Genomic DNA, 27,297 nt, shown 5'->3' on the forward strand with positions numbered 1-27,297 from the left:
CATATGTGTGTATGTACATATATATACACGCATTCGAATTGTGTATCGAGAAACGATTAAATCGGTAAATAGAATTAGGAAGAAACGAGGTAAAATGAAAAACGAATACAATGCCATTTTTTATAGGCGCATATATCGCGCTAACGATTATAATGAATTTCGGTTTGATTAATATTAATTGCCACCGTGGCACGGTCGACCGCCGTGCACGCTGGCATCGACTATTAATTCTTCTTTATCGAATATCGCTATTAATTATAATTATTATTCGCGGCCGCGAATTATCGTACTATGCGCTTCAATTTTTATACATAATATGTATAGTACGTACATATATATGTGTGTATACATATATATGTATATATAAAGGAATCGATTACTCTGTAGGAGATACGTGTATTTTGATATAGTTGCACGGTGCCGTATTGGCCGCGTGTATGCGTGCAAGTGTGATACGGATTAATTCTGCACGCGTCCGGTCTGAATATATCATCGGATGCGCGCAGAACGAATTTTACATTTGTAAATGTCGTTGAGTTGTCGGTATGTCTGTTTTGCTGTTGTGCTTATTTTTAGCTAGTTATCGCGTAGGCAGTTACTCTTTTATCGAGACGAACAGTGTCCGTATCGTTGCTCGGCGAATAATTCCATTTCGTCGAGCGTGATTGAACGGAAATCGGATGAAAAGAAGAAAAAAGCAAAACTCATCGCGACACGTCGACGCCTAGAACTATCGAACAAACCGAGAACGAATCGTTTCCGTTTTCTCGCTTTACGATCATTGAAAAGTTACAGCTGCCCCTCCGAGAAATTCTCCAACGAATCGATACGGCAACGCGCAAAACGAACGTACGGGTCAATTGTAATCTGGATAATCGCGCGTGAACCTCGGTGAACGCGGATCCGATTCGAATTAGTAGCCGAGCAACGCGTCGAATACTCTGACGCGGATCGCGCGATGTTGTTCGTCGATTCACGATTCCTCCAGGAAGATGAAACCCGCGTCTCTCCGACAAGACTGTACATAGAAAATAGGCGTACGATGGACCTCCGCCTTAAGGTTCCCTCACTACTCCCGACGTTTAAGTGCCTAAAAAGAAAGAAACCGGAAAAAATCGCGTCTATCCTCCTCGAATCCTCGTTGTCTAGTTTCTAGAAGTGGGTAAGATACTATTTTGATGGCCGGAACGAAGCGAGCGCGCGCAAGAGGCTCCGGTCGCGCGACGATCGCGACGAACGCGCGTTCAACTTTGAATAAATACATAGCAGACGCATACAATAGCGGGGAAAGTATCGACGAGAAAACAAAAGCGGCAAAAAAAAAAGAGAAATATGCATTATAGGGGAAAGATTATATTTACCCGAAAAATTACAAGATAGAACGTTTCACATGGATTAAAACGCGACCGTAGCGGCGGCGAATAAACGCGTGGGCGCACGAGTAGCGGTTTATGGAATCGTCGTTTCCGATTTTTGACGAATCAATATACGTACATACATACAAATATAAATAGGCGCGCGCGACGCGTGCGTGTCGTAGACAGAAAAGATGAAGAAGACGAGAGAAGAAGAAGAAGAAGAAGAAAAAACAGTAAAGGAAAAAGAAAAAGTAAAAGTAAAAGTAAAAGTAACAGTAACAGTAAAAGTAAAAGTAAAAGTAACAGTAAAAGTAAAAGTAAAAGTAAAAGACGAAATAGTATTTTATCTGACTACTAGTTCCGCGTCACAATGGACGAAAGTCGTTCAACACCCTCAGCAGATCTCAGCACTCTGACGAAACGAGAACGTGGATCGTTTATTTTTTATTCGCGCATAAAAGTCCCGCTCGTTTCCGTGGAGCGCGTTCACGAAACACTCGCGTTTGCAGAGTGCATCCGGGTATCGGGATTCACGACTATAACGTGTAAAAGTGCACCCGACACTCGACAAATATAAACTATGTATGTATATTATTATAGCGGTACAACAGAGTACGGATGGGTATGTACAAAGAGACGACTAACCAACTTAGTACAACCGGAACGATGTTTCACCCTTTGTCCCAGTGATAATTGTACAAAGATGCATGCAACCGATGCGCCCATGGGCTCTGCAAACGCGCCAACGCGTTCGGATATATTAATTATTGCGGATATAACAAACGAATGAATAAATAAATGAATAAACAAACAAATAAATAAATAAATAAATAAATGAATCTATATATATAAATAAAAAAAGTATATATATATATATACATATATATGTATGTATATATATACATAAATATATACAGAGGCGCGCGCGCACACACACAACACGTGACACAGAAAAACACGCAATATACATACATACACCACACATATATACACACAAAGGACAGAAAAAAGAACAGATAGACGAGCGCGTCTGTAGAAAGGAACCTTGAGGTCGCGGCACGGGTCCCCGGAACCGGAAATCCCGCGACGCGAAGCAGATATGTATTTTGTTGCGCGTGACAGAGTAAAAGTCAATTGTTTCGATTTACGCGATGAAAAAGAAACCCCTGCATCACTGTAACATACCTCTAGACCGTTTCATAGTTTAATTAGCCTTCGGGTTATCGGTCGAGAATCGCCGGTTCGATCGATTGTTTTCGAGACAACGAGAAACTCTCGCGAAGCTTCGAAGGGGGGGTGGGGGTGGAAAAAGAAAACCGCTTCTGGGGAAAGAGAACAAAAGATTTCGATGCTTGGTAATCCGAGGGTTAAGACTGATTCAGCAAAGCACGCTGTAAGAAAGCCAGATCGAACGTATTTTGTAATTATACTATTATTATTGCTATTATTATTATTATTACTATTATTATTACTATTATTATTATTATATTATAATATTATTATATTATATTATTATTATTAATATTATTATTGTTTGTAATTACGGTTACTATCGAATTTGTTTTTAATAAACGGCAGGTGCCATGATTACAAAGTTTGTCGAACGGATCGACCGTTTTACGAAAGTGTACCCATTCGTTTCCAGAAATCCTAACGACCTTTGCATTTTCGTCTATCCTAGGTTCCCTAATTGCGGCGCCGGAAGATCGTTAAAGAAACGTTTACCGGGCCCGTTACTGTAACGTGGCGAGAATACAAGCGCACGTCTCCTCCGTGGCCAAGCATTGTCCGAAAGCCTCGAGGAGCAACGGTTCCCCGGTAATAGCCACCTTGTAGTCCTGAAAGGAAATCTTCCCGTCACGATCCACGTCCAGTTTCTTCAACACCAATTCCGACAGATCCCTGACCGCCTCCTCCGGATCTTCCTCGCCCGGTTGTTTCATCATGCAGTTCCTACGGACGCGAGACAACTCCGTCGGAAAGTGTGTACCAGGTAAGAGGACTTAGCGTCGGAACGACGGTTTACTTGAACAACTGGAAGATTTCGTCTCTGGCGATGAAGCCGTCGTTGTTCAGGTCGTAAACTTTGAAGCAAAACTCGATCTTCTCACGCAGGCTGCCTCGGAGATACAGGTCCAGGCCCATCACCCACGGTTCCAGCCGGATGATCCCTTCGTTCTCCCGATCCCAGCAGCAGTATATACGCTCCACCAGCGCGTCCTCTGTGATGACTTTGAACGTGTTGTGCAGCAACTCCCTGAACACGGTTCTGTCGATACCCTGACGCCGACGACGGAACAATTAACCCTTTGCCTTATAACATGTTAGACTCGTGATGCAGATTTTCGACGTGATTTAATATACATAAATATTACTCGATTCGTTCGAATTCAAAGTAAATATTATTCTTCTGTAATGAATTATTATTCTTAACCGTTTGAGTCGCACGCGCCGCTTCTCTTTGGATTTCATGTAGAAAGAACCCAGCGCATTTGAACAATACGGACAACTGACGGCGCACTCGCAATCTGACGAAACGCGCTCAACTTTTCAGACGCGCGTACGTCGCATCGCTACTTTTTTTTTAATACAAGTAATCCAAGTAATACATTTTGTACTTTGTTGTTACCTATTATAAAATAATACATAAGTATTAACATAGATTAAGAGAAGCGCTGTCGCGCTGCTGGGTTTCTTTCGACATGAAATAGGAGCGCTATTGCGCCACTTGGATCTTTTCATATCCCATTCAGAAAGCGCTATCACGCTTTCGGTTTTTTTCGACCGATTTTTCAAAAATCTTTGGTACTCAAACGGTTAAGAGCAAACATGGACATAGAATATGCTTACAATTTTTCTCTTTTTCCAGTAAGTTATTAATGGCAAAGTAGTCCCGATCAGAATTGAGAAAGAAATCATAGGGCAATGGGTTAACCACGGTCTCCGTCGCCAAACGAACGAACGGGAAGCAACGATTTACTCAGCGATCGGTTGAAAAATGCTTGACAAAAGGGAAGGAGGCACGGGATTCACGAGTCAGCGGCTGTGGGAAAGTTATGCGGGTTGCATGCTTCCACGCGGACTGAAAATGACAGGATCACGCACGCGACTCGAAATTCCTATGATTCGAAGTGTCGCTACCTCTATAGCGTGGCTCGATTGCTGCCTCCTGCCGATGACGAACGGTTGTCCTACTTGTTGCTGCCCGGAACTGGTTAACTTTTTGTAGAGCTTGCACAGATTATCCAATTCCAGCCTGTGACAATTGAACGCCTCGAGAGGCCTCTACACATTATGATACACGTCGGGGATACACGCATCGGTATCTAGGTTCCTTGACGCGTGTTTCAATACTCGTAGTTCAGGTATCGGATTCAATTTAACCCTTTGCAGTCGGAAGTTTCTCATTAGAAATGTTTAACACTCTTTGACGAAGCGAAGACGATATTCCTTGAAATTAACTCGAAGGAAAATCACAAGAACAATGAGGAACAAAGTTATTTTATTCCAATATTTCACGTGTCAAGGCATTACACAAAGTTCAACATTAAATAGATTTTATATTTTTACCGCGTCAAATCAAGTGGTGTCTGAGAGTGTCGCCTCCCGAGTGCGAAGGGTTAATAATCTGATACCCCGGAATGATCAAAGATCATTATTGAAATTAACGTCCAAATCCTGTATCATCCAGTAAAATGAGAAGAATCAAACACGTAGAGGCCAATAGAAATGATACAGGTTCTACGAAACCCGGTGTCGATGCACGTATTACAATACTTAGCTTCACGCGACGCGATTCGCTAGCCTGATCTTTGGTGCGAAAGGGCACACGTGGCGCGCAATTACAAAATAAAGCGACTGAATGTCGAGAAAGAACGCGCCGAGAGTAACCACGGTTAGTTTTGTACACCAATTCGAAGCATCGCAGCTGCGGCGGGGTTTACTTGCCAGGAGAATCTGGTTTTCTTCCGGAGTGACTCGATGAGCTTGACGGTGTGCGTCGAATTTCTGGTACCGCTTCCGCCGTCTGGCATCCTTCCGCGATGCCTTTTTCGAGATTCGCGTTTCGGCCCGTCGGAAATCAACTTCCTCGAGTCCACCGAAGCTTTGCGACCGCTCATCAAGAAGATAGACACGCTCTTCATGAGGGTTGAGCCAGCTCGAATGTTTGCAACGTTCCTGGCCTCGGCGCCGACGCCAACGGCGACGCTGGCGCCGGCGCCGACCGTTCCGTGATCGGTTCGAGGTTTCATATTCGAGGAACTGCCGCGCTCTTCGGTCATCTCTGGAAAATTCGCGGGATCGCGTGAGTCGGCGAACCATCTTACCACGACGACTTTCGTCGCTGTATCTTCGATCCGGAAAATCGGTACGAGCTGGGTGCCGATCGCGCTGGCTTAACACGTTCGCTACCAGCGCTTATTTTGGGGACGGTCTCCTCAATTATATTTTCTTCAATCCAATAAATCTTCTAAACAAAATATTAGAAGTATGAAACTGAATCATTGAGTTTCTATATATAATGTAGTTTACCATTTCTAATAACAATATCCATAGGATTAATCTGATTTTCATTATGTAAAATATAGGATTACGGCCGTTACAAATATGTGACGCTGGTAGCGAACGTGTTAACCGCTTACCGTACTTTAACGAGTTTGATAAAAATTTTGGACCAAAGATCACGAGTCTGACTCGAGGTGACCATACAAGTGAGATGTCGGTCGCTATCATTATAGCTCGGATTTTGCGACGTTAACAGGCGTTCACGCTGGAACGTTCACTCGAAGTGGAATGCATTCGAACTTTCTTACGTCGTTCTAATTATAGCGGCCGGACGTGAAGGATTGATCGCGAGAAGACGATAGAAGCTATGGTTACGAATCGATTGGTCGATAACGCAGAATGATTCGCCTTTTCCGATCTCGGAAGGAACTCGTTGATCGGGGACCGATCGGCTGACGAATCGTAACTCCGCGATTTGAGAAATAGCTTTCTCGGTGGACCCTGAGAACTGTCCGTTATGCAAAGTTGCCGGTGAATCCTCCTAAACGAACCGCTTTGCATAATGCATTTTAGTATGTAAGCGCGTCCCGGCCGGAATTGAATCGGTGCGTGCCGGAAACCCGTTAGCAGCGAGATGAAATATGAAAAGTTCTTCGCGAAGTCTGAAACCGTTTACAGGATTACGGCGGAACGTTCGTTTCGAGAAGTGGCTAGCGGGGCTTATCGCGTCGTGCCTGGTACTGGTAACCGAGAAATAATCTTCGGAGGAGAACGATCACGTTTCGGTGCATTCAATTTGCACCGTTCCTACGCTACACAGTCGAAACTACTTCAGTCACGTGTTCATTCAACATCGTATTGTTACATCGCTAAAGCTAGAACTATTAAACGCATAGAATATATAGTTAGCAATTTCCTGTAAAAATAACATCTTTCGCGAAACAGTGAAATTGCCCAACCGTGTTTCTGTGGCTGTTCATTTCGAACGTTCCGTACCGACAAATTTCGGATAATCGAAGACTGTTCATGAACAGTTATTACATTTGTATTATCTTTATTATTTCTATTATCTCTGGTTAACACTAGATTTACGGAACGAGCTAATTTTTAAGCATTATTTCGTAAATGTTTGGGTCGATTTTTATTAACGCAGTTATAAAATATGTATCCTAATTGTCTACTCTCTTAAACTTCTAATTTCTAAGATCTAAATGAACGGATAACAATGTTTCTAAGGACAATAGAAGAAATCGTACAGTAAATGTCAGTAAACATAGTGTTAAACAGGTAAACCTGTTAACCCTTTGCACTCGAAAGTTTTTCACTGGAAAGGTTTAATATTTTTCGACGAGATATAGACGACATTGTTTGAAACTAATTTAACGATAATTCACAGATAAATTAATACAAAGTTTAATTTAAAATACTAAATCTTCAACTTCATAATTTCGCTGTATCGAATCAAGTGATGACTGAGAGTCACCTCTCGAGTGCAAAGGGTTAACATATCCAAGACGAAGCGCGAGTAAGTGTCCTTAAAGAATACGTCCCGTGCAACTCGCCTGCAACTTGTAGCCCCAGTTGCCTTTCAACAGGCGCACGTTGAAGGCACACGCTCGAGATCAATTAGCAGAGGCGGCGCGGTTCCCGAGCAATTAGTTCGCCTCACGAACGGCGAATACAATCGCCTTCTAATCTGAGATTGAACCACCGGGAAGCTCGCGTATGCGCGATTTTAGGTCAACCGTGAAGTTCAGGCACGATAGTGGGCTGAACGTTCGTTCGAAATAATGAGGTTGTAAATATAGCTTGCTCGATACGACGCGAAACGGATATGTTAATCGATTATATTCACCGCTGACTAAGAAGCAAGCTGGCGCACAGCTGTTTCGTAATGAATATTTTTATGGAAAACAAGTTTCGCACGACAGGAACAGTAATAATCGGTGAATAATAGCGAAACAATCTGTATACACGTCTCGAGCTCTGAAACTTCGGCTGCACGGCAAGCATTCTCTCGCGTTGCTTTGTATTCTGTACGGTCAATCTATTCCTCTACGAGCAACAATCTCTCAATTTTCAGCCGCGCGACGATTCTTTTATTGCTGTCTACCTATAACACTAATCTTATCCTATTAGCAACAAACTTACCGTCCAACGGGTAGTAAACTCGCCGCGATTGTTTCTTTGCCGTCGTCAACGGTTACAGGAAGGAATCGATCTAACTTTTCAACCGTTATGGACGTTTTCAAGATAATCTCTTTATTCTCAAGCTGCTGCATGACGTTTCTTTGAAGCCTCATTCTATGTATATGCTGTGTTACGTTGAGAATTCATAAAGGAACGTAAAGATGCTGTTAAATTTATGCTTAACGAATAGAGGTTGCGCGAGGAATAAGAAATGAACGCCATCTATTTTTCTCGTGCTGTGCGCTAAATACTGTCAATGATTCCTTTTTATTGCCTAGATCAATTTCGTAGTGATTTCAACAACAGTTTCGTTAGTAGTGAATCTTGTTAGTAGCTTTTAAAATTGATTTGAAATTATTGGAACTCCTTTTCGGTGATTCGTCTACGAAAATTTCACCGGACCATCGACTTCCGATTGACGCGGTGTTTTCGAACGATGTCTTCTGAAACATATGTATACTGATTTTATATACTGATTAATTGGACTAATGAGGAGAGGGCCAGACAGAAAAATCTGTTTTCGAATGAAACTCTATGCACGTTGTAGTACGTATCTAGAAATGAAAAATTCTGATGGCTTTTTGACGATGGTTCTCTGTGTCCAAGGAAAATGAGCTTCAATTTGGTATGTTACTCATAAGACGATAAATACTATTACAGTAATAAAATACAAGTTATTTAGAGATTATATAATTCAAATAAAAACAAAGGAAAACGAGGAACAAAAAAGAATTCCAATAGAGTAACTTACAAACTTAACACTAGAACTACCAAGCACTTAAATTAACTTTCCTAAATTTCTTCATAAAACTTCTAACTGTCTATTTACCAAGATTTCAATCGGCTTATCAGTATAAGTATTACTAGTTCAACTTCTTTAACGATTTCTCACAGAAGCGTCTGTATTTTTTCAATATATATATTATATTTTATATACTATATTTTATACTATATATACTATATATATATATATGTAGTAAAATATATATTTAAAATATAGTATATATATTGAAAAAGTACAGATGCTTCTGTACTTTTAAATAAAAAAAATATATATATTATATTTTCAATATATATAATTGTAACAGAAGAAATCAGGAATTGGTCATTTTGTCCCATCTGGTAGTTCTAGTGTTGAAACTCATCTTTTTCGAAAATGGAAGACCATTGTCAAGAAAGCCACGAGAATTCTTCATTTTTAGGTACGTACTACAACATGTATTTCATTGAAAAACAGATTTTCATGTCTGATCCTCTTATAAGACATTTATGCAGCAGCTGGTAGCTCCTTTGTTATCTTACCTGCAAAGTTTCTCGATGACGTTCTGAATATAAGTTGCATGATCCTGAATCTCCGCGAGCAGCCTCTCGAAGTACAGTCCAACGGTCCTTATTGTTCTCAGCTGGAAATCGTCCGTTTCTCCATACTTGGGTCCTAAACAAACGCACACGGGTAACCAGGAAAGAAATTTAAACGAAAAGATCATTTACGAACGCGAGGCGAGCAGCGAATACCGGACTCAGTTTTCTTCACGACGTTCGAGTTATCCGAATAAGAAATATCCATTAGTTCAGGCGAATTAAGCGGATTCCGTAAACCATGCACGTTTTTCGGCAGTAACTTAATGAACGCCGGTGACTCGATCATTTCCGTCATCCCGTTAAACGCGAGGTCATCGTTTCTCGCCGCGACGGTTACTTCTCGGGACCACTCGTTCAGGACGCGGTTAACACTGTCCATGTGTTTGGAAAATTTCGTCTGCAAAATACAGTTACCATGATATTGTAAGTGCACGGTGTTGCTTTTTGCGTTCGGAATCCTATGGGATTTCAGGCGCGCTCGCGGATCGAAACGTTTTGTCGAGGTCACCGATATAAGAAAATTGATTTTCTCTCGTTAATATAGTGAATTCATTTAGGATAAAATTAAATAATATAGCTCATGTTATATTAAATCGAGATGGGATTATTCAATTATAGTTATTAAGTGAACAGCGCCCTAGATGATTATGATCTCGACGTTGAATTCAGATTTTTAACTGTAGTGCAAATATTAACCATTTGCATTCGGAAGTTTCTCACTAGAAATATTTAACATTGTTTGACGATACAAAGACGATATTCTTTGAAACTAACTCGAACAGAAATCACAAGTGCATTGAGCGACAAAGCTATTTTATTCCAATATTTCACGTATCAAGACATTATACAAAGTTCTACATCAAATATCAGATTTTATAGTTTTACTGCGTCACATCAAATGATGACTGAGAGTCACCGAGTGCAAAGGGTTATCACGTTCGCAACAGTAAAAATTCTAATGAGCTGTAAAAATAGAAAAATCGTGGCGATTTAAAAAAATTAAGGCCATGTAGAATTAAATGTGTAATAATGTGGCTTGTAAATTTGAATATTATAGCATCCAAGTCATTTGAGGTCACAATGAGGATGAACCTTATAGCATTCACGTCCGCGAATGTGTTAAGCCTGTTCGACTTTTTAAATTTCACACGATTTGAGTCTAGATCGGTGTAAGTTAAATCATATAGTAGTTTACTGGCCTCGCTTTCAGTCGTTATCGGTGAAACAGTATCTGCCAGTGACACGTCTTCTTTCTGACTGCCTGATCGAAAAGTTTGTTCGGTCGATTCTACGTCCACTATGTTTTTCGCATGGACATCTTCCTTCCCGTAGAAGTCGTCGCTGGCGACTCTGTGAACTCGAGCGCTACGCCGTTGCTCCAGCTCCGTCTCATTCCCTTCGCAAATACAACAATCAAATAAAGAACAAAGGCTTCTCGATCTCGATAGATTCGGTATTTTCAAGTACCTTTCGGCTCAGAAGAAACGAGAACGCAGTGAGCCTAGAAACCGATAAAAATCACAGTAAACTCCTAGAGTATCTTGCGGACTCATTACCAAAGCAATGGACTTACTTCCAAGAGGAAGGACAGCAGCGCGAGCAAGGCAAGCTTCATTTCTTATTATCTCACTATCAACTTTTCGCGAAAGGATCGATCGACAATCGCGGCACTTAACGATCGCTCTCGAACGAAACGATCGCTTTTATAGCCGCGATGCGTAGGTGCTCGAGTATCGTGGCATGCCATATTTTTCCAAACATTCGCTGCAAACATCCGTGCGCGATTAATACGTCGAGTGCCGCGCAATTTAGCCGAGAAAAATATACAAAATGGAAATAATGGAATATCAAATAATATAATCGAATTGCGTTATTATTGTTGCAGATTTATCTTGTTGAATGTCACTGCATCGGATAGCTACTTGTAATATAGAAAAGTTTTCAATTAATCATCGTTTAATCGCATAAATTATAGTAATTCTATTTGGTCTAGGTCACCGATGAGACCCCCATGTAACGTGTTAACCGTACGTAGCAGCGCGATAAATCGTGCGCGAGCTTACCTCAGATGAGAAACGTTGGTTATTAATCTCGAGAAATTGTCAGTTCGAATGCATGGTAAGCGGAGAACAGTTTTTATGACATAATAGTTACATTAATCCTAATCGGATCATGATATGACTTTGAGTCACATTTGAATTTTTCACTGAAATTTTTCGATTATTTCATACCACATTTTCAAAAGTATTTTTGGGCTTTTAAAATATGGGCCCTTTGAACAAAAACAATAACATTTTAATTATTCCTTTCATTCTCATATGTGACTGAGAATCACATCATGGCACGATTCGTTATAAAAACACGTGGCACGATTAGGGTTAATAATAATTACGAATCGTCCACGAATCTCGATTTCGCGATAATCTATAGAGACAATCTCCATCTCTATAGACTTTTTTATTATAACAATGATACTCTCCTGTGACGATTGGCAAGGGGAAACAGAGCAGTCGAATCGAGAGTATAAAATGGTTTATTATACAAACTTAGCTACATGTTAGGCAATATTTTACAAGCATGAGCGATGCACTGGACGGAACCGTATTCTCGTTGGTCAATGCGTGACTCAGCCGATGTCTCATCGTCCGAAACCAAGAGCTCTGTAACATAAGAGAAGCGATGCAAATCATTGGACATAAACCGCTTACGACAATAATAATCTTGAAATTCGAATAAATAATTACCCAGCTTTGGCGCTCGAGAAGGACGCACTTCCGAATGGAGAGCTGATGGACCCAGCATGAGCGGAGCTTCCGGAAAGTCCACCACCGTAGCCTCCGTAAGGGTAGCCGCCATAACCTCCTCTGTGTCCTCCGTATCCACCGTATCCACCATGTCCTCCGTATCCACCGTATCCCCCATGTCCTCCGTATCCACCATATCCACCATATCCACCATGTCCTCCGTATCCGCCATATCCACCATATCCACCATATCCACCATATCCACCATATCCACCGAAACCATGCTTTAAGAGCAGAATTGGATCAGGCGAAGCGGCTCTAGCAACTCTCGGCAATGGCGATTCTGGAAAAACCAAGACACGATCTCATTGAATTTCTTGGAAACATTTTGGAGTCAAGGAAATCGTACTCGTGCGAAAGAACAGAAGTTATTTTGGAAGCGAGAATGACATCGACCTTCGTCGGGAAGTAAGGCCGACAGACGACAATTGGTGCTAGCTTGTGAAAAGATTGCACCAACGCTCGCTAAACGATGAGTCAAGGCGTTAAGTATATTTCGATGGCGACGATGTGGTACGGGAAACTTTCAAACGCCACTGTTCGATGGAAATCTGCGAATTAATTGCGACAACCGTTCAGAGCGTGGTTCAGCGATTAAGCGAAAGCGGAAGCAACGGAAGTTGCAAACGAGGAATGATTACGTGCGAGGCTGTAGTTATAGTGGACACGTGCTCAGACGGATTGGTGGTCCGACGAACTTCACGCTAATTGATATCGTAAATGTATTAATACTAAAACTACCGAACAGTAAAATTGATTATTCTGTGTTTCCTTATAAAATGTATAAAAATAAATTTAATGAGTATGCAATTTCCTTATATTCTGGTTTGTATTGGTCTAAATCAATTTGCTGAATAATCTCTCAGAAAATCGCCTCTGTATTTTCTATAACTGCAGAAAATGTGACACGAAAAGGGTCATTCTGACCTATTTGGTAGTTCTAATGTTAACACGTTGAATGCTGCACGACTTCATAGAGCAAAGTGAACAAAGTGAAAGACAGAATTTCAAATCATTTGATTGAATTAGATTATTATTAATGCTTGTTCATCTAGCATCTGCGGTAGGATCATTTATAATATACAAATGTTTTCAAATAATTATCGTTGCTATTCAACGTGTTATTTATCCAAAATTATTTTACAAATCAACAACTGAACGTTTAATGTATAATGAATGTTCCCAGAAATTGAAAAGAATGTATATAATTTTATAATAATTACATACCAATCATATTAACATTAGATTTATGAAATCCACCAATTTCACGGATATTGAATTCAAATATTATTCACCAGCAGTTTAACACTGGAATTAACGAGCATATGTAAGCCCTACAGAAATTGTGACAATAGATTATTTTCAGTTTCGTCGGATATTCATTATAGTATTTAAATAAAACTGTCTATTTTCAAGATCATTCCGAGTATTCAATGCTTTTGAGATATCAATGATTGCGAAACAAACAAATTGTAACCAGTCATTTTATGCATAATAATTAACGCGCATAGTAATGCTCTATCTTTGAATTTACAATTTTCGCGATCTACATAAACCAGCACCTAGTGTCGTAGAACCAACAGAACAAAAACTAGAATAAACGTCCGTGAATCTAGTGTTAACCCCTTCACCTATGATTAATTTCTCAGCTAGGACCGATGCAACTACTTTATCGTTAATAATTTCTTAGGAAAAGACAGAATTTGTATGTTCATTCTACGTCTAGGTTTACTTTAAGTGTTACTTATATCTCTTAAATATAAATTGAATATTTCTGTTTTATTATTAACCATTAATATTTCAAGTAAACCTAGACGTAGAGTGAACATAAAAATTATGTCCTTTGATTTGAGAAATGTCTAGAAATTCTGTCGAGATTTAAGAAATCTAAGTGTTACTTATACTTTTTAAATGTAAATTGAATATTACTGTTCTATTATTAATAATTAACATTTGAATTTCTCAAACTCAGTTCAAAATTTTCGTCAAGAGTCACGATATTACAGGCAAAAGGGTTAGATACTCTTTTCGAATTTTAACACATAAATAAAAGCAATCGAACACGTACACACTCGGAACGTGCACACAGCGATTTTCAGCTGTCCGTTTCTCGGAACGCCAGTTCGTCCGAATAAGACAGTGAAACCACAACAGCCAAGCTCGATCACTATCGAGAATCGACTGCCGTTTTCCTGAAAATCGAAATGTCTGTCATAGGAGAAAGGAAACGTACCTTCTGCGACAACGGCGGGGTAAGCGTAGGCGGTGGCCAACACCGCGGCGAGGACGAGCAAGACGATGTTCGACATGTTCCGGCTAGTCGCGACGAGTAGCAGACGTCTTTGAGGATCGTATGTGAAGTGGCGATGAGGAAATCAGGAGGGCAGCCTTTATATAGGAACCGTGCTCGTTCCAACCGTTCTGGGATACCCCGACTCATTTACGAAGGTACGAAACAGGTACTCTTCGCGAGGGACGCGGCCGCATCTCATTAGCACGGCTGAGCCACAGCTTTGTAGAAACGTCGATCGTGCTTCAACTAGGATGACCGTCGGATCTTAACGGAATCAACGATAAACGTTGTCGGTAGGTCCAACTATCTGAATCTTTACTTTGGTCCGTTATTCTCTTTCGAGTCGATATTAACCTTTGCACTCGGAAGCTTTTCACTAGAAACATTCGACACTTTCCGATGAGACATAGACACTATTTGAAACGAGCTAATGAGAAAACATACGTTGATTTAAAAACGAAGCCATTTTATATAAATATTTGTAACGCTTTGTAATTTTGTTATATTAAATCAAATGGCGATACGTTATATTAAATCAAAATGCAAAGGGTTGATAGTATACCTTATATAACGCATCGATTTGAGAAATATTGGAATAAAATAACTTTGTTCCTCAATGTACGGATTTCTCTGCGAGTTAGTTCCACAAAGTATCGTTTTTGTCTTATTAGAAAATGTTCAAATGTTTCTAGTGAAAAACTTCCGAGTGTAAAGGGTTAACGTAACAGAAAGTGATTCAGCGATTTCGAGAACACGATGCGGGCTTCCTAATTGTCTCGGAGAGGAGCATAGCCTTGAGGGACCATCGATACGGCTTAGAGTGCGGGGAACTCGCATTAGCAGCGGTGTTTGTCAAAAATCATCCGAACACGGCTGTGTTCCTAGAATTTCGTGTCTACGGTACTCGTTAATCGTCCCTAGGACATTTGGGATTCTCCGCGCGGGATACCTTGTCCTGACCGTTTTATTCGTTTCGGCTTAATGGGCAATAAAGGCAGCCGGCGACTCGTTTAGCACTGTCATCGTGAGCCAAAAGGGAGAAGAAGGAATTGTGAATTACGGTGCGCATCCGTGCGTACTTATCCGCGAAATAAACCGCGTTTTATAGGAAAAACGAAGAAAGAGAGGCGCCGTTTGGGGAACGATTGATTTTAAGCCCTTGCCCTGTTATTTCCTTCCCAATTGTGCTCCACGGAGATACTTTATTGTTCATAGTTCATTCGAAGAGGAAAATTCCGTACTTGTTCTATGTCCACGTTTATTTAAAAACATCGCTAAATTCTTCGAAATATTATTTGTCTCTTATTAATTGCAATGCTTCTATGTTCACGTTTACGTAGAAGCATTGCAATTAGTAATAGACAAATAATATTGGGGAGAATTTAGTGATTATATTTGTTAACCTTTTGCAGGGCGATTCACAGTCGCCATAATTGATATAGCGAAATTGTGAAATTCAATATTCAATATCATATATTACATATTTTAGTTAGATACGAAATATTAAAATAAAATAATTCTGTTCCTTGTTTAGTGCATCATTTCTGTTTAATAGGATCAGTTTAATTAATGTTCCATTAGATGATAATATATATGTGAAGCGAAACAACGTTCGAGTGCAAAGGTCAAATTCCATTTGAAATCTTCACGAATTTGATACGATAATCTAAGACAAGGGATTAAACGTAGAAAGTGCAGCGTTTCGAGAAATGGTATTCCACAGCGAAAGAAACTACTAGACGAAAATACCGAAGCTCGTGTTAATGACACGTTCGTTAACGGTAGCAGCGACCAGTTCTCCGCGGAACGACAAAAAATTAACGACCCTAAGTTCCTTGACACGTTCATTCCAAATGTGTTTCGTCGGATCGATCGGATATTCGCGAGTGATTTCACAGGAGGATTCCATCAAAGCCGCAACAGCGGTGATTCTTGAATGAATCACGGGCGCATATTTCTCCGTTTGAATTAGAATGCAAGTGATTGCTTTTTTACTCTCAAGGTTGCAGACGCGAGGCGTCTTTCCCGATTTCTATGCAGTTTTCATCGCGATTGCTCGTCGGATCGAGCTCACTTGTACGCCGCATTTTCGAGATCTCGACGACAAACGTGTGATTCCCCAATTGCGCAACCGCTGTTAGCGAACAATTAAATCGCGTGGCTTGCACGAAATGAAAATCAACCGTGAATTTCGCGGTATCGTTCTGCGTAAACGGAGTGACGAGCGTGTCACAAGATAATACCGATGATCCATTGAAAAGCAAGCAGACGCGATTATGAGTTTTAACGGACGGTTCTCGGAAATAGTTACGCTCGTAGGCGTGGTTGCTTAATAACCAACGTTCGTTCCAAGAAAGTGTTTCTGGGGTCAGTGTTTGAACGGCCTTGGAAGGCCTTGCCGCAAGTGCGTAGGACTAGTCAATAACACTCAAAAGGACTAGGAACGGTCGGATAGGTAGGTGTATAGGTAACTCAACAACGAGACAAACGAACGAGTCTACTATTAAAACAGTTTTATTCTAGAATTATCTAAAAGTAAGGTTCTTACGCGACACTCGAACATCGCATGCGAAGATTTCCGAAAATGCAAGAATACGCCGTAACAGGATCGTAATGGAATCGCGTAACCTTATCGTTCCTCCTCGACGCTGACTCACCAAATTCATCAGCTGTGCATAAATCCGTGATTACTCTTTAATCGGTAGGCTGCGCTACAATGTGGCGAGCTTCGATAGATTCCTGATTTTTCAGTTGTTTGCGATTCCAGGCGATAACGAACGATCACGCGACTTCTTTACAATCTCTCGAATCGATGCGACTCCATTCCGCGCGTCTCCGCCCCAAAAAATGGTGACGCGAGCTGGTCGGATCCGCGACTCCGATCACGATTCTTCGTTCGTTTTACCGTTACCAATTACAGATATATCGGTCGTTGACGCGACTCTGCGGAAGTCGATCGAATCGAGGATCTCCTAGGCTGGATCGGTCTTAAAGGGCTAACGCGATTGGATAGGCTGCCAGGAACACGAATTGATTTAAGGACGTCCACGGGAGCGGCATTCCAGCGACGACGACGATAATGACCACGATGATGAAGAGAAGGCAGGGCACCGCTGGGAATCCGCCCGGTTGCGCGTGTTAATGCCGCGTGGAATATCGATTCGAAAGATACATCGAACGGTGGACTCGGCTCGTCCGTCGATCCGGTCTCACGGCCGATCTCCATCCGATGGCTGAAGGTTTATTCGTCGCCAGTTGTTGGACGCTTCTTTTTTCTGGACACAGATCGATCGTTGCATCGTAACGCTGTGTATCCATTCGAGAGAAAAATTATCGCGAGTTGCTTTCCAAGACATCTCTCGCGAGCAAATACTATGTTGCATCGTCGATCTCAAAACCCACCCTTAACATTAGAACTATCGAGCACATAAACTGACCCTTGACAATTTCTTTATAAAAACTGCGAATGTAGATTTATTAAGATTCGAAAGATTTTAAATTTCAGCTTAGATATTACTTAACACGCTCGCTATCAGCGTCACATATTTGACAATTTCATATTCTAGATGAAGCAAATGAAATTAACCCTTTACGGACGGATGTCGGCATTTCAGTGAGATGAAATGTTCAGATTTGGAAGACTAAATCGTGGACAAATGATCTAATTAGTCGAACAGCAAGAGTTCAGCACGTAGTTTTCTTTTTTTCTATTAATTAAACAATTGATATATAATTTAGCTTCATATGTTGAAGATTTTGTACATTTCAAAGAATCCTCGTGCGCAAAGGGTTAGTCTTATAGACACTGTTATTCAAAGTTATAAGCTACGGCATTATATTTAGGAACTCAATTACTTGTTCCAATTTCATTTCGATATTTCGTTTAGATTTATTGGATTAAATATCACAATTGAGGAGGTCCTCCCTGAAATAAACGCTGATAACGAACGTGTTTATCAGCTTCTCTAGTAACTTCTCAAACAGCTGTTCACACCGTTTCATTAATCACGAAAGAAGAAATCAATTATAAAGAAATCATTTTGACCTATTCGGTAGTTCCAGTGTTAAGGCAACGTCCACTCGAGAGCAACTCGCGACAGTTTCGCTTTCAAGCGGAAGTAGTTATTGATTTCTATACCGACTTACCCGTTAGGAGATCCTCCGTACGCGGTGGCTACCGAGCTGGCGACTCCTCCTTTGCCGGTGGAGTAACTGTTGGCGATCGCGGTCACAGCTCCCGGAGGGGATCCCGAGGATCCGGAACGCGTGGACACACCGGGGAAGCTGAACACCATGGGGAAGTAGTTGTTCAAGTTCGGGTAGTTCTGCCGGCGACGGTTGCCCTTGAAAGGCACGAAAGGAACGGACAGTTCCTCGTCGTCCTCTTCGTCGTCCTCCTCCTCGTCGTCGTCGTCATCTTTAACCACCACCTGAGTCTTCTTGGTCTTCTTGCCGTGGTGAACCTTGGGTCGATTCACTGGAGCTTCGGAACTGGGGTAGACCGGCTCTTCAGCAGGAATAACCGGAGCCGCCTCGGTGGTGAACGCTGGCGCAGGCGCGGGCTCCGGTTCTTCCTAATAACGAACAACGGGGAATATTATCGTTGTAATAACTCTCTTATTCTCCATTTCTATCGAGATGATTTTTCCTATTCCTATTTCTTGCTATAATTTGCAATTCCTATCCACTGCAAAAAGGGTATCGATCTATCAGGCTGTCCTACAAATTTCTTTCGTGCTCTAATTGTAGTGTTTGAAAGAAGATAGGTTCGGTATTGGAAGGTAGAGTAGATCGGAGTTTCGTAATAAGACATAAAATGTGCATTGATTATATCAATAATGAAAGGTGCTTTCAGGACAACCTAATATAAATAAACCATTATTATCTTCTTTCCGAAGTCACGCCGATACCTGAGGAGGAAGAGCACCCTGCTTGTGATGATTCTGTTCCTCTTCCACAGGATACTCTTCTTGTGGATGGTTCTGCGACTCGTCTTGAGGATAGTGTCCATCCTGCTGATTATGTCCCTCGGGCTGGTATTCTCCTTCCTGCTGCACCGGCGTCTGGTCCTCGTTGTAAGACTCGTCGGGCACGGGCGCCGCTTGGGCCTCCGCGCTCGAGACTTCTGACTCCTCGATCGGTTCCGGGCCGTTGTTCAAGTGAGGCGTCTGCATGCCTCCGAAGAAAGCCTCGCCACTAACAGCGTTTCCTTGTGCGAAAACGCCTGTCGCTTGGCCGCCGGTACTCGAGCGGCGCACGGGCCTGTAGTACCCGGTGAACATCATCGCCCTGTGAGGATACGGTTGCACGGGGGTTCTCTTCTCGCGGAGGAAGACTATGGGATTGCCATATGGGTCCAGCATCACTGAAACTTTACGAAGACGTTCGACATCCTTTTCGCGCTTGCCCGCGGATGGTCTAGGTTTCTAGTTCAAATATCACGCACGTAACGGAGACGGTGATCGAGACCGATCAGCTGATGCAGGTACTTACCGGGTTCGGCGGGAATTGCTCTGGACTCCGTGACGGTTATCGTCGCTGCGGCGACGAGGAGGAGGAAACTGATCCACTGCGCCATCCTCGATGATCGAATTGCTGGAGTTAGATCGGAACGGTTAGAAACGCTGGGACTCGATGGAAATCGGTCGATCGGGTCGAGATCTCTCGGGACACTTCTCCGCAAAATCGTTAGTCGCGGAATCCGCTGAACTCCGGAGCTATCCAAGCACTACCGCCAAGGTCTACCTGGTCCGCGAACTTTTTGCTAGATGCTGCTATACTCGAATCCGCAATTGCTTTTATACCAGAAGCTAGGAGAGCTCGCGGGGGATGGGATGGGCGAACGAGGACGGCACAGGGCATGGGACGGGATCGGTTGGATCCACGCGCGGAACGGGGATACGGGATCTTCTGGATCCCCCACCATGGCTCGTCAGGTGGTTGCCTCGTACCCAACAGGATCGTCGTCGACGCAAACGCGCGCATCGATCAACGATACGTGATCATCATCCCTGATCGGACGCCCGTCGAATCGAACGCATTAATTGCGATCCTCGTCTATCCCCGGCCGTCCCGGCGATCCTCGTCGGTCGCCGATCGAATTCGGCTGATCGCATTACACGATGTCGCCCAGTGGAAGTAGACGGAAGCTCGCCAAGTTTGTAGACGCGGCTCGTCGTGGCTCGTCGTGGCCGACGGGGAAGACCGTTTTCCTTTTCGATGGAGAGGAAATCGGCTGGACCATGTTGCGCAGCGCGCGACGATACCGTGGAATATCCCGCGCCGCTTGCATCGACAACAGTTCCGTCGGTTAATCTTCGAATCGCTACAGAATCGTTCGACCTAACAGAAAGGAGAAGGTTCATACATTTTCCATCGGTCTATAAATACCCGCGACCTAAGCGACGAGCCAGGTCGACCAGAGCGTCCCCAGAATTTCGATTCCTCCCTTGCGATCTCTGGCGCTTTCCCGATACCGCTACTCGTTTTTTCTATGGCGTACGTATACCCTATAGGCGCCATCGACTATTCTTAACCCTTTGAGTACCACAGGTTTTTAAAAGAACACGGTCGAAAAAAGCCAAAAGCGCAATATCGCTTTCTGAATAGGATGCAAACAGATCCAAGCGGCGTGATAGCGCTTGCCTCAATCTATGTGAATATTATTGTATATATGTTAATTTATAGTTGGTAACAACGAAATACAAAATGTATTACTTGGATTACTTATATACAAAAAAAGTAACGATGGGACGTAGATGCCTCTGAAAAATTAAGCGCGTTTTGTCAGATAGCGAGTGCGCCGTCATTTGTCCGTATCGTTCAAACGCGCTGGGTTTTTTTGACATGAAATCTGAAGAGAGCGAAAGCGGCGCGTGGGACTCAAACGGTGAATAGAGACGCATCCGAGTTTCGGTGAAATCGATAACGACGCAGAGGGCGAGATGATAGGACTCATCGGAGCCGGGAAGAAGAGGGCCGATCGTAATTTCATTGGTTTTCGCAAAGGTGACTCGAAACCTAAGGGGAGTGGAAAGGCGATGGGCGAGGGGGAGGAGAGGAGGACGGTGACGCGTCGAGGCGGATCTGTCTGAATTTGTTTGGAATTCAGAGCACGAGCGCCGCGGCCACCGCCATTGGACTCTTACGGACTTTTGATCATCCCCAAGAATTATCGTCGCCTCTGACCAGTCATACTGCGGACGTTCGAACGCGTATGACTGACATAATATTAATATTAAGAGGTTGTTACGTCAAACGGTACGCCGTCGGACGTGGCGGGACAAGTTGCCCGGGCTGTCGATGGAGACTGATCGAGACCGATCGCGGGCGACTCGATGCCGCGCCGGTCTAACCGGCGACCTTCCGTTACCGATCCACCGTCAAATTCATCTCCATCGATCGTCCGGACGATGTACGGGCAGCGGCCGCTGAATACTTCATGAATTCGTACTATTTCATGAATCAACTTCCAAACGCACCGTTTTCCAAGTCACGCGTCATCGTATCTTCGAGCGTGACCAGCCGACGCAAACCGGCGCGGCGCGTCCATCTCCGATAGAACACGGGACGGCCGTTTCGCTCGGATGCAGGCTGGATTCGCGACGGCCCGCGAAAATGCAAATCGCGCCGGTAACTCTAAGAGGCGCCATTTTTTACGGGGACCGCGCGTTTCTCACGGCAGAGTAACGCGAAACTCTGCCGGCCGGTGGAAAAATGGGACTCGCTTTTCCATCGAGTGGGAAAAGAACGGCAACGTTCACCTCGCGAAGGACGACACCGCGTCCTTCTCGCTGGAGCTCTCCGCTTCGGCGTAGCCGCGCGCGGAACCTCGTGTTCGACAGCTTCGAACGGCCGAAGCCTGGTTCGACGACCCCGCGTGCACGATCCTATTTTGCGTACCGTCCGCCGCGGAGCGGACTCGGAAATCGGACGATTGCTCCGCGTTAAAATTCACGATGCGCGCCCGTCCGCCAGACCTATCGTTGCCTAGATACACGCTCGATCGCAGAAAACCCTCGGACGCGTTCCGCCGCTTACATCGGCAACGATCGTTGCCTCGGATGCTTCGTAAATATCTTGTCGTTTGCGGTACTCGATACACGATTCGCTTGGACGATGGAGAGCGCGGCAGATTTGTGGATTCGAGCGTGAGGCTACGCGCAGAACTATCGCGAGATGCTCTCGAGAATATCTTTCGCGACGTGGAACAAGCGAGAGCAGCTCGCGATTGTTTTACTTTTGAATAGACGCGTATTCTGTGTTGTTGCTCGGTTTGTTTGTAGTTTTAATCGGTTATGTGTAACCGTATCGACGAATAGTGTATTATACAATATACTGTAATATAATATATTCGTAATAATTTATGATAGTGTTGAAAACGAGATGAGAAGAGATGCAAGTTGATCAATTGGGTTCCCGTTCATTCCAGGTCTCTTTTCGTCGGCAACGCGAAGTACCTTCATGAGCATCGATTATTTGGAAGGGGGTAGTGCTTGAAGATAATTGGCGTATTCGTTGTCCGACGGAAGATGCAGCCGGAAATCGATCAAGGCCCCATAGTTGGAGCAATTCAAATCCTGCAGGAACACCAGCAAATACTATCAAATTCTCGATGATCGTGTCAGAGCTACTTGGAAAAGGCAAACTCGCGATTGTTCAGTAACTAACACTAGATTTCCGGAACCCGTCAATTTGACGGATATTGAATTCTTTGAACATTGTTTCGTAACAAATTAAGTCGACTTTGGTTGGTGCAATTATGCGACTACACATTATAATTCTCTGTTCTTGAAACTCTAATTCCTACAACCTATATAAACAAACATGTAGTGTTCTAGGGGTGATAGAATAAAGTGTAGAATAAATGTCCGTAAATCTAGTGTTAAAAGAATAGGTAAACCGTTGGTTAATTTTGAAATATCATTAGCCAGATTTGCGTCAAGATTTCTGATTCGAGTGTCTTTCATTTTTTAATATAAGTATGCGAGCATACGCGAGCAGAGTAGCGTTTGATGTTAATGTACTTTGTACCGCACTGTACGTTAGGCTTGTGTCGTAACTATACATGTACGTACATACATTTGTAGAGTTCGACAGAGAAAAGACTTGTCCTAAAAGCTAAAAAGTCAAGGAAACTGGAAGGGACATCGAATGCGACGAAGTGAGACGTAACGATAGAGAATGAAGCGACATTATGAATTTTATTTTCTATCGTTACATCTCACTTCGTTGCATCCGGCTTCCCTCGCAGTTTCCTCGTCTTCTTGACTTTTTAGCTTCTAGGACAAGCGAAATGTTCTCTCCATTGAACTATATCTACGTCTATATATGTATACCATTGTAAAGTTTCATAAAAGCTCGATGATCGTCCACCTCTGCGTCCATCCGCGAAAGATCCCTTTGTTAGACCGTTTTCCATAGCCATCCGTCGTTCCTCCACCCCATTGGTCGAGCATCGAAACGCGTCCCTCGATCCTGTTTACGACGACTCCGCGTCGGGATCGTCTCGAGCGGAACCGGACGATACCGTTTCGCGCGATCGCCGAGCGACGCGTGGCGGGCCTCGATTTGGGTCAGACCGGCTGTCGGTGCAGCGGAAGTTTGACGAGAAGCGACATGAATTATGCGGTTATCGGTATCGCCGATGACGAAGCGGAAAAGCGGCAATGGCAGGAAGTTTGGAAATATTGAAATCGATAGGAATAACGGTTATTGTTAGAACGTCCGCGTGCGTCAGCCGGCGAGGACGAGTGGACGCGGTTTCGCGTTATGGTACGCCTAGCCGGCTCGAAAGAATACGTCGACCCCAGCGCTCGCCCCATCCCGTGAATCATTTTTCATGGAGATGCGTGTATAACAGCAGCGTGTTCTCGAAAAGGAATAATTCATAAAGGGGAGCCCGACCGTGTGCAACGTATGCGCGGGCCTCTCGGAAAGATGATGGAAACCGAATGTAAAACCGACGAATAGAGGAGAGTCGGGAAAAGGAACGATTTGATACGGCCATCGCAGTAACGGCGAGCGTCATTTGCTTATTTGTCGCGGGATACCGTCCCGAAAGACGAGACAACGCACATTGGCGTATTTGCCCGATGTGAGCGGCCAAAGTTGAGGAGGTTTATATCGACTTTTTGCAACGAAATATGGGACTGTAATATGACAATATGCAATCAATGAATTTATTAATATACATTATATGCATTTACTATATATGAAAGAATATATATTTATATGTCATACATTACACGATGTAATATAAAATAATATAATATATGATATATGATAATACATCATAAATGATATGTAATTGTTTAATTTGAGGACTGGGCTAACTCGGAAGGGTGGGAAAACCTCCCAGGGGCGGTGCTAATTTGTTAGAGGCGGGACTAACCTTCTAAGGGGCGGAGCAAATTGGCTAGTGTTAGGACTAAATCGGTTAGTCCAGCTCACTGAGAGGTTAGTTACATCACTCTCGCTTTAACTCCGCCTCCTGGACAGTTTAGCCACGCCTCTGGGGGTTGGTTCCGCCCCTTTTTGGTTTAGAAAGGAGTATATTAGAAATCGCTCTGGAACGAAAAGGTGGACATATGCGTAGTTGAAAAAAGCTCAGCAGTTTTTGTATGCTCCAAGGATAATAAAATTTGTAGAACATTGTTCCTTGCATATTCAACTATCTCAAATATCACAAATTTTGCAGTTTACGTAAACGAATCATTACGACAGCCGTAATCATTATTACGTGAACTGTGAGACTCTTGATATTCGATATAGCTGAATATAAGACGAATACCGTCATAATGATTTGTTTATTCTCGGAGCACTCGCAAAGTGCTGAGTTCCCGCGAAAGTTAAAATAAATAGAAAACTGAACAATTATATAGCAATTATGATGTATTATTATGTATTATGTATTATGTATTATAAAGTACTGTATTGTATATTATATCATGTAATATATCATATATAATCATTAGAGATACCCATAAGTCATCAATCTTTCTTAGACAGCTGAGTTCAGTTAAGCTGACTTAACCCTTTGCACCCCAAATTTCTTTTGCACTTTTTCCTAGATAACTCTGTATTACTATATTTTATTTGAAATGCATTTGAAAAAATAGTTAGTACCTAGAAAACAGTGTAAACGATTTTTCTTACTAATAATATTGATAATCTATTTAAAAAGTGTCTTAACAAAGAACCACACCTGTGAACATAACTGATATCGAGTCACGCTCGACACAGGAGTGCAAAGGATGAAATATCTTTATTAATTAGAATAGATTCTTTGTGATATTTTGCAAAGTTTGAATGTGATGTTATATTTTTCAGCTAAATAATAACGATTAAAATAAAGAAAAATGATTCCCAAACAAAATGGCATAAACCTGTTTTTAATTTTGGCCGTTCGGATTGGGCAAATACCCCACTGTGGCGACGCGACGCGACGCGACGCGCGACGGCGCGGTTCTCAGGAGGCGGAGTCCGTACGTGGCTCCTGTTTTCGTGAACAGTCGCACGCACTGAATCCGGAATCAACCGATGTCGAGTTGCACGTGCTTCGCAGCGGCATACTGAATCGGACACGTTCGTCTGCTCACGCGCGACAACTGTCGAAACGCATCGTAATCGTATCGTTTCTGCGGTGGGTTCGCTCGTCCGTTTCGATAATCGCGATCGAACGCGCTCTTTGAACGCGGTTTCGCGAAAGGCTTGCCGCTTTTCCGGAGCCGTTCGCCGTTGGATTGAAACGCGGCGATCGATTTCGCGGCCGGAGGACAAGGAGCTCGTTGAGCGCACGGTTTCCGGGAAGAAATTAGAGGGCCGCTCGCTACGAGAAGCACGTAGTATGTCGCTTTTGTTCCCGTTGGTTTCTTTCTGATTTTCTAATTCGCCAGCTCGGATCCGGTCGGGGTTGATCTACGATTCCATAGAAATCCCGAGGGGCGCGTGGACAGGGATGTTTAATTCAAGATCGTTTCTCGGAATAATTCCGACAGCGCAAATAATTTTACACCTCACGGTTCTCCCGGCGACGGATGCAGGTCTCCGGTAAAAATGCGCGCGGCCGCGGGGAAAAAAAACGGAACGCGACGGAAATACTCGGGCGCCGATTTGATTTACGCGGCAGCCCCGCGCCCGTGTTTTCCGGTGGCGCCCTTTTTCTGCTTTTTCGCGAAAACTTTCCTCCAGAAGGACGATGACTCTCGATAGAACGCGCGCACCGGCACACCGGGATTCCTATTTGAACACGAATCACGAATTGCCAGCCCGGCAAGTTCAGGAGGCTTGAAATGGGTTGAAAGACCGCGTTACATCTCGCCCGTGGATCGCGTTCATTTTGCAAATTTCCAGAATAAAACACCGGGGACAGGTGTTTTCGTGTCGTATACTAGCGTAATGCGCGCCGTGCTAGACGCGTATCCTTCGCAGTGGCGTGGAGAACGTTACTCGGGAGGGACGAGCACCAGAACACGTCTGTTCGGACCGATTTCTCGGGTGCGACGAAGGAACGTTAGCGATATCGATTCATGATCCACGCGGATGGCTAGCGAATGCGAGGTGAACGAAGGTACACGTAAAATTTCGTCAGAGACGAGGAGATCGAGCCACCCTCGATCCACCCACGCCCGTTCTACGCCACTGATGCCTCTGATCAGCAGTCAGAGGATCGACGCCGGGTAGCCGGCTGGAATTTACCGTCCGGTCTTTTCAGGGAAGACATAAAATAGTCGCAGGTGTATCGTCGGCCGACATAAACGCCCGCGAGCATTCGCAACGTCGA

The 27,297-nt window shown here is 43.3% G+C and overlaps 4 protein-coding genes across 6 annotated transcripts; all 4 read right to left on the reverse strand.

Annotated features, from left to right (window-relative positions):
• Positions 1–1,050: 1,050 nt before the first annotated feature.
• On the reverse strand, positions 1,051–8,102 carry LOC116430430 (calaxin). The gene is made up of 5 exons (XM_031984572.2): positions 8,016–8,102; positions 5,307–5,643; positions 4,500–4,614; positions 3,385–3,638; positions 1,051–3,311 (listed from the first exon to the last, which is right to left on the reverse strand). Exons 2-5 carry the CDS (start codon positions 5,639–5,641, stop codon positions 3,092–3,094), a joined length of 924 nt encoding a protein of 307 aa, XP_031840432.1. The 5' UTR covers positions 5,642–5,643; positions 8,016–8,102; the 3' UTR covers positions 1,051–3,091.
• A 177-nt stretch (positions 8,103–8,279) lies between these two features.
• Positions 8,280–11,571, reverse strand: LOC116430435 (uncharacterized). Of its 2 annotated transcripts, none has more exons than XM_031984596.2 (7): positions 11,480–11,571; positions 10,990–11,180; positions 10,884–10,917; positions 10,616–10,812; positions 9,570–9,813; positions 9,357–9,489; positions 8,280–8,494 (listed from the first exon to the last, which is right to left on the reverse strand). In XM_031984596.2, exons 2-7 carry the CDS (start codon positions 11,029–11,031, stop codon positions 8,437–8,439), a joined length of 708 nt encoding a protein of 235 aa, XP_031840456.2. In that variant the 5' UTR covers positions 11,032–11,180; positions 11,480–11,571; the 3' UTR covers positions 8,280–8,436. The 2 variants fall into 2 exon arrangements, with proteins under 2 accessions (XP_031840456.2, XP_031840446.2); XM_031984586.2 differs by having other exon boundaries at positions 8,280–8,497; positions 11,480–11,569.
• Positions 11,572–11,933: 362 nt separating this feature from the next.
• Positions 11,934–14,591, reverse strand: LOC116430446 (uncharacterized). The gene is made up of 3 exons (XM_031984608.2): positions 14,454–14,591; positions 12,161–12,503; positions 11,934–12,076 (listed from the first exon to the last, which is right to left on the reverse strand). The coding sequence occupies exons 1-3, from the start codon at positions 14,527–14,529 to the stop codon at positions 12,055–12,057; spliced, it is 441 nt and encodes a 146-aa protein (XP_031840468.1). The 5' UTR covers positions 14,530–14,591; the 3' UTR covers positions 11,934–12,054.
• A 2,420-nt stretch (positions 14,592–17,011) lies between these two features.
• LOC116430420 (uncharacterized) lies at positions 17,012–20,358 on the reverse strand. 2 transcript variants are annotated; one of them, XM_031984549.2, is made up of 4 exons: positions 20,007–20,358; positions 19,424–19,884; positions 18,660–19,087; positions 17,012–17,819 (listed from the first exon to the last, which is right to left on the reverse strand). In XM_031984549.2, exons 1-4 carry the CDS (start codon positions 20,089–20,091, stop codon positions 17,723–17,725), a joined length of 1,071 nt encoding a protein of 356 aa, XP_031840409.1. In that variant the 5' UTR covers positions 20,092–20,358; the 3' UTR covers positions 17,012–17,722. The 2 variants fall into 2 exon arrangements, with proteins under 2 accessions (XP_031840409.1, XP_031840417.1); XM_031984557.2 differs by having other exon boundaries at positions 17,012–17,788; positions 20,007–20,329.
• Between the last annotated feature and the right edge of the window lie 6,939 nt (positions 20,359–27,297).

This window comes from Nomia melanderi, chromosome 3 (genome assembly GCF_051020985.1).
Source record: "Nomia melanderi isolate GNS246 chromosome 3, iyNomMela1, whole genome shotgun sequence".
NCBI lineage: Eukaryota > Metazoa > Arthropoda > Insecta > Hymenoptera > Halictidae > Nomia > Nomia melanderi.